Here is a 6,641-nt window from a genome sequence, read left to right as displayed (position 1 = left end):
CCCTTCTAATCTATCAGCCAAAACATCTGAGAAAACTGAAGGTACATTTGCCAACCAAGGAAAAACTTTTGAGAGCTCTTATGTCGCCACCAAGGCGCATTCACTCGCGCCACGTAGCGCACAATCTAAGGGTTGAAGTTTTGGCTAACTCAATCCTATAGTACTCTCTTACAAAAGCTTCCACCAACCTCTTATAACCCGGGACCACGTTGACCTCCCATAGCCGATCTAACACTGCTTGCCATTCAGGTGGAAGAGTGTTCAACAAAGCCGGCACCTTCTCAAAATCCGGCATAAGATAACCATTATTGATGATTTCCTGTATCATCTGATTGACCTTGACCATATGTGATACTAAATCACCATCAAGCCATCGAAAATCAGCTAACTCTTTCATCAGCCTTTTCAGTCTAGCTCTTCCTTCGTCCGTTCTCGGGATTGCAAGTATCCGTGCATTACGCATCATAGTTTCTACAACAAATGCAGAACTAAAATGGATCACTTATAATCCATAATAAACAAAATGGAAAATACATAAATTTCCATGATTCATGCAACAAATGCAGAATAAAAATGGATTACCTACAACCCACACAGACATACTTGAAAAAGAAACAAATTCTTTTTTTTTTTTTTTTTTTTTTTTTTTTTTTTTCGGGTCAACGGTCGTTGGTCGTCGGTCAACGGGTCAACGGTCGCGCAGGTCGGACCGGTCGGACCGGTCGGACCGGACGGGCCGGTCGGACCGCTCGCACGGACCGACCGCACGTGCCTCGCGCGTGCGGGGATGACGTCACGGTGACGTCATCCGACATGTGCCGGGCGCGTGCCTTCGTCGGCGGGTCCGGCCGGGTCGGTTCGCCGGGTCGGGTCGCCGCCCGCCAACCGACGTCATCGGCGACGTCATCGGTGACGCCAGCCCGGCCGTTATCGACCGTTGGGTGACGTCATGCTGACGTCAGCACGCGTCGGTCCGTGGACCGGCGCGTGCCGGTTCGTCGCCGGCGGCGAGCACGCCCGCCGGTTCGCCATCGGCGCGTGTGCCACACGCGCCTGGGCGAACCAGCGCCTCCGGGCGCGTCGCGCCCACGCGCAGCGCCTTCCGGCCGCGCGTGTGGGCGCGTGCAGCGTCGCGCGGCGGCGCTCGACATACCGCCGACTCGTCTCGATGCCCCTTTCTCCTCGTGCCATCGCATTTTGATTTTGACATACGAAAACATGTAAAAATGGCCGAAGAGCGCTCGGGTGTCGGGATTTGTCGCCCGATCCGTATGGCCGAAAACATTTTTGCGAAAAATCAATCAAAAACATCAAAAACAGATCGGGAAAACGTGAACTAGGGCTCGATACCAATGTTGGGAATTACCGATCCCGAAAACCGGATTCGACACCGAATCGAACCCCTAAATCAATGCGGAAGACGAAGCCCGGAAAACACGCATCACCGATCGTAAAGCACACCACGGATTCGAGCGTACCTTGTTAGCCACGATTAAACACCAATGCCGAAGAAGAGGAAGAAATTCTGCCCCGTTCGATCGATGATGACTTGAAGGGGAGAAAACAAAGCCTTGAACTTACTGTTCTTTTTGGAGGAAGAGAGAACGCGGGAGAAGACGTACGTTGAATTGTCAAACGTTGTCTTCTCTCTCTCTCCTCCCTTTTATACCTCTCCCCTTCCACGGGCCCTTTTCCCGTGGGCCGGGCTTTTTGGGCCCAACTTGGGCGGACGGGCCAACTCAGGCCCATCTCATAAATCCATCAGTAAGGAACAAGTTGAGGGTTAATTATGAACATAGAGATGAATCTACTTCCCAGCTCCGATTCTCCTTCTTATCATCGTCGATGTTGGTAACATCGGAAACATAGGATGAAGAACCATCAATGCTGCTAGCCGCGAGTGGTCGATGACGTTCGGAGGAGATTTGCGGTCAAAGAAATCGAGCATCAGACAATAATCAAAAGTAGGTCCAATTGTACCTAATGCTGTCCGAATTTTGTCAGTAAATCCGAGGATTGGATATAACATGCTTGTCGCACTAACCCTTACGCTGTCAGAACAGGATCACCTTTGGCAATGACCTTAGAATATTCTTCAACAGCCAGTCGTCTAGTCGAGAGGAGAAAAAAGAGTGCACAGGGGCCCCTTGGCTCTGGCCACTGATTTTTTATTCTCTATTATTGCGTGCGCGGAAGCAGTGGACCTACAGATCAGAAAAAAGGCTGCACAGGGGGCCCTTGACTTTTTCAATCAAGCGTTACCAGAATTTTACTTTTTTATCCTGCTATTTTCCCACTTTGATTTTTATTCTATTTTATTTTATTTGTTGAATTTCTTTTAGCGCTGGTCTTCTCGAGATGATGACCTAACAAAGTTCAATAGGGCATTGTGCAAGTTTAGAAAGAAAACACAAGGTATATCACTCCAAGAACCAAAGGGTGATCACATAGCAATTTCGTGTCAATCGCAATGTGCAATTTGAAGCAACACGAGCTCAATATAATTTAACCAACAACACAAGCTCACTCGGTAACCGGATTGGATTCCATGGATAGTAGTGTCTCCTTCTTCCTCTTCTTCTCTCTCAAAAGTCAAACCTTCATGAAATTGTTTGATTGAAGAGAGAAAGCATTAAAGAAGCCTATTGAAAGGATCATCATCTCTTTATGCGCTGCGTTTACAGTTCACACGAGCCATGCCCATCATGGAAACGGTGTGTGAATAGAGTGGGGGTTGGGAGGGTGGTGGAGAGAAGAGGACAGATACTGACAGAGCCCAAGGAGGGGAAGGAAAAGGAAAAGCGGGGGGACGGGGAGAAAGTGGATGGAATCTCCAAATAGTGACCATGGGCCGCATGGCAGATTAATAAAGTCGAGTGAGATTTGACCTTCGTGAGCGATCTGATCAGTTGTGTAATACATATTGCAGCCAAATTCTTTTTTTTTTTAGCAGCCAAATTCCTATTTGGACTCAAGGTACTAATCCTGGTGCCATAAGTTATTCATCATTGTGCTTCTCTAGTAATTCTGAAGAGAACATATCAATTGGAATGAAAAGTGTGGAATCCCTAGCATTGACACCCTTTTCGAATTAATTTGAAGCATATGTCCCACGCAATCTTTCTATTACACAATCCACGTTCATTGCCATATACATAGTCCGAAAAAATAAAAATTTGGCCCAACTTGAGGACAATTACCTTAATATATTAGTCTTTCCCAAATATTAATGAAAGCTTTCGATATATCGGTCTTGACAAATAGTTTGCCTATTTTTGCTTTCGTCGACATCTACCCCCGTAATTCAATTGGTGGTTCAGAATTTGAGCCTAGCGGAGGAGCCAAAAAAGTTAAGCCTCCTTCCAGACCACGAACGCTCTTCGGAAGCTACTCGTGTTTATGTCACGCGGTAATCGGATGGTTCGGGGTGGGTCCCAGCGTCTCCTCTCTTCCTACGTCCTGGCTCGCCTGTCCTTTATTCTTACGACACGACCTTCATGAGCAAAAGAACATCAAAGAATCTAGCATTGCACCGAATTCGAAGTGAGTCGGCAGTTAACGCCTCGTTGGGCACGGACAGGTGGGACAGGAAGGGGGCCCGCATGAGATTGGGTCCGACGATGTTAGTGACGCCGGGTAGCTTTCGTCATCACGAACCAGCTAGAGAAAGACGAACTTTGTCCAAAACAAAAACGTGGAGATAAAACTTCTTCTTGGCTCCGATTACTATTCTCGTTGTCGTCGTCGATGGTGGCAACACCGGAAACACAGGACAAAGATGCCGTGGATGGTGCCGGTAGTGAGCGATTGATGATGATCAGAGGAGATTTGGGGTTGGAAGAAATTGAACATCTCCATGGATTTCTTTGCTTTTTTCCGATCCATGTCATTTCTTTTTCTAGAGAAACGGCAGGAAATTAGAAGTGTGTGCAAAGTATTTCCTAATTTGGGTTGGATTAGAATAAAATGAATCCAAGATAGTGCAATGAACGCGCGATTGTGGTGGGGGATAATAGTATGTGTTTCCTAAATATTATAATTTAATATAAATAAGTACATAAGTTGTTAATCCACGTGGTTCCTTTAGAATTTCTTAAGAAAATATATTCAATAAGGAATTAAAAGAAATCTGGGGGATCCTCCTCCATATCACGATCGCTCTTCGAAAGCTACTTGTCTTTATGTCACGTGGTAATCAGTTGGTCTTAAAGGGTCGTAGCGTCTCCTATCTTCCTCTTCTTCTTGTCTCTCACAAGTCAAACCTGGCCGTCCGATTCGCCTGTCCTTTATTGTAAACGACACAACCTTTCCGGAAAGGTTTGATGGACGAGGAAAAACATCAAAGAAGCCTATTGGCAGGATCATCGCCTATTTGTGCACTGCGCTGACAGTTGACACCTTGTGAGGTATATGCGTAAAGGAGTGGAACGGGACGAGGTCGCCGGGAGCTTGGGTCCGAGGGATGATAGTGACATGGGGGTTTCCCCCATCGCTATTGTCGATTGTGCTTTAAGGGAAAAAGGTCCATTAACGTCCAAGAATCAACACCTAATAATTTTAAAAAATCAAGATTCTATACTATCTTGGAGCGCATGACATCTCATAAAAAAGGAGATCGATTTATGAATTCAAATTCTTAACCAAATAGCTTGAAAATATAAAAGATGCAGTACCAAGATAAAGATACACACTGAAATTTGATTCACCACGTGAAGCTAAAGAAACTTAAAGTACAGCATGAGAAAGATCCTTCCCTAAGAACTTTGTAATGAAAACTCAAGCAGCGGCCCTGTGAAGGACCTTAAAGTGGAACATGCGAGAGGACATGACCCAGACCATCTCGATCTCGTCCCCGACCTTCAACCTTTTCTCCTCGACAAACTCCTTGGTCCAGCCACCGTTCAGCACGTAGCTCCCGGTCGACTTCCAGCAGCGGAAGACAAACTGGTGCTTGCGGCCTGTGGCCACGTCTTTCCCGACGACCGGCATCCCCTCCTCGCTGTTGACCTGCCTCAGCATCTTCTTGTCCATCTGCGGGAACACGTGGGTCTGCAGGCAGCCCGCTGGAAGCAGGAGCCGCGACAAAGGGCTGAGGTCGCTTCCCGTTAGCTTTTTCCTGATCTTCCACGGGTCTTCGTAGAGCGCCAAGTCTGTGGAGACGTCAACCCTCTCTGCACAAACAAAGTGGGCAACGTCAGAGGTCGACGACTCGGGAGTTTTCATTTCAGATAAATCATATGACACCTAATAAACTAATCATTTCTCGGAATTATGTATTAGTATAAACCATGGAGGTCCCCATAGGATGGCTTTCGTATATTTCAATTGAACTAACTGTGTCTACATACCCGTTAGCCTGAAATGCGGAAGACCATATCTACGGCCTTGCTCCCGGTATTCACCAAAAGTGAACTTTCTGTAGACGGAGGGCTTTCTGCAGCTCCCGATCTGAGAGTCGGGCGAAGGGCAGAGGGAGAAAGCAACGGAGTATCTCTCAACTTCTCTCTTTGTCCGCACCTTTTGCTCCACACTCCTGTACACGTCATTGCTCCACGCCTGCCCAAAAAAAAGGTGAGCAATTCATACCCACGTCAATCATTGTCCTCGTTACACGAGAAAGACGGAGCATTGATTGGATAATCATTGTTTTGAGTTTGTGCTTTCTTTTTTTCGTTACCTGAAGAAGGTCTCCAGTGCTGACAATGAGAGCGTCACGGTTGGGCTTGACCACGACCCATCGGGAGTCCATGTGGAGCCGGATGCCTTCTACCTGGTCCGGATAGAGAACGGTCAGGAAGTCACTGTCCACGTGGGGCACCGGCTGGTACGTCTGCGGCGAGAGCGGGCACACTGGGTAGTAGTTCAACCGGAGGAAGCACGTTTTCTCGTTGCATTTCTCATAGAACGTGCTGCGGCCGTGATGCCCGAGGCTCTCCGCTAGGACCACCGCCAGTGTCCTCGCTAGCCCAAACATGGCGGGGGCCAACTCCCTCGTCACTCCTCCGAGAGAGGTAAATGGCCCGTAGCAAGAGGGGTCATATATCTTCATGAAGGGGACATGGAAGGCCTCAGGCCCGGAGAATCGGGCGGGGGAGGGGGCAGGGGGAGTGCCCCGGCGGTAGGAGTTGTTGAGGAGGCCAGGGTGGGCCTTGGTGTCGAAGGGTGCTCCAAACAGCTTAACCAGCTCCCTCCTCGTCTTCCCAAGCAGCTCACTGCTGATCCCATGGTACACCACCTGGAAGAATCCCCAGTCTGCGGCCGCCTTGCATATGGCCTCCGCACACAACTGCCGCTCTGCCTCACACGCACTGCTCAGCCAACGCAGGTCTATCAATGGGGGCTCACACTCCTGGGGTGTCATTACGTTGGACAGACGGGTTGGGGCTGAGCTCGATCCGGCCATTGCCACAGAGCGTGTGTGAAGAGAGTGTGGGTTGCGGAGGGTGGTGACGTGAGGAAGCGAATCCAGGACTCTTGTGTATTTATAATGCGGAGGGAGGAGGGGAGAGAGTGAAACAGCACAAAGAGAATAGAAGGGGACAAAACCGAGTTCCGGGTAGCGACAGATAGCGACATATGAGTGGAGGGGTCAAGTCTACTATAAAAAAGTAACGCGAAATCTTTTTTTTGGCTTTGCAGCA

At 48.4% G+C, this 6,641-nt stretch overlaps 1 protein-coding gene across 1 annotated transcript; it reads right to left on the bottom strand.

Moving 5' to 3' along the window:
- Window positions 1-4,776: 4,776 nt before the first annotated feature.
- Window positions 4,777-6,403, bottom strand: LOC104446592 (gibberellin 2-beta-dioxygenase 6). The gene is made up of 3 exons (XM_010060430.2): window positions 5,678-6,403; window positions 5,349-5,556; window positions 4,777-5,171 (listed from the first exon to the last, which is right to left on the bottom strand). The coding sequence occupies exons 1-3, from the start codon at window positions 6,401-6,403 to the stop codon at window positions 4,777-4,779; spliced, it is 1,329 nt and encodes a 442-aa protein (XP_010058732.2).
- Between the last annotated feature and the right edge of the window lie 238 nt (window positions 6,404-6,641).

Source organism: Eucalyptus grandis, chromosome 5, assembly GCF_016545825.1.
Source record: "Eucalyptus grandis isolate ANBG69807.140 chromosome 5, ASM1654582v1, whole genome shotgun sequence".
In the NCBI taxonomy this organism is placed as follows: domain Eukaryota; kingdom Viridiplantae; phylum Streptophyta; class Magnoliopsida; order Myrtales; family Myrtaceae; genus Eucalyptus; species Eucalyptus grandis.
Note: the sequence above shows the minus strand (reverse complement) of the source record. Positions and strands in the feature narration are given on the sequence as shown.

Bases quoted from the DNA above. Each gene is read 5' to 3' on its own strand.
- LOC104446592 (XM_010060430.2), bottom strand. From the start codon at position 6,403: ATGGCCGGATCGAGCTCAGCCCCAACCCGTCTGTCCAACGTAATGACA. The intron at 5,557-5,677 runs GTAACGAAAAAA...TTTTTTGGGCAG, and splicing joins GCACTGGAGACCTTCTTCAG to GCGTGGAGCAATGACGTGTA. The intron at 5,172-5,348 runs GTATGTAGACAC...TTGTTTGTGCAG, and splicing joins TCCGCATTTCAGGCTAACGG to AGAGGGTTGACGTCTCCACA.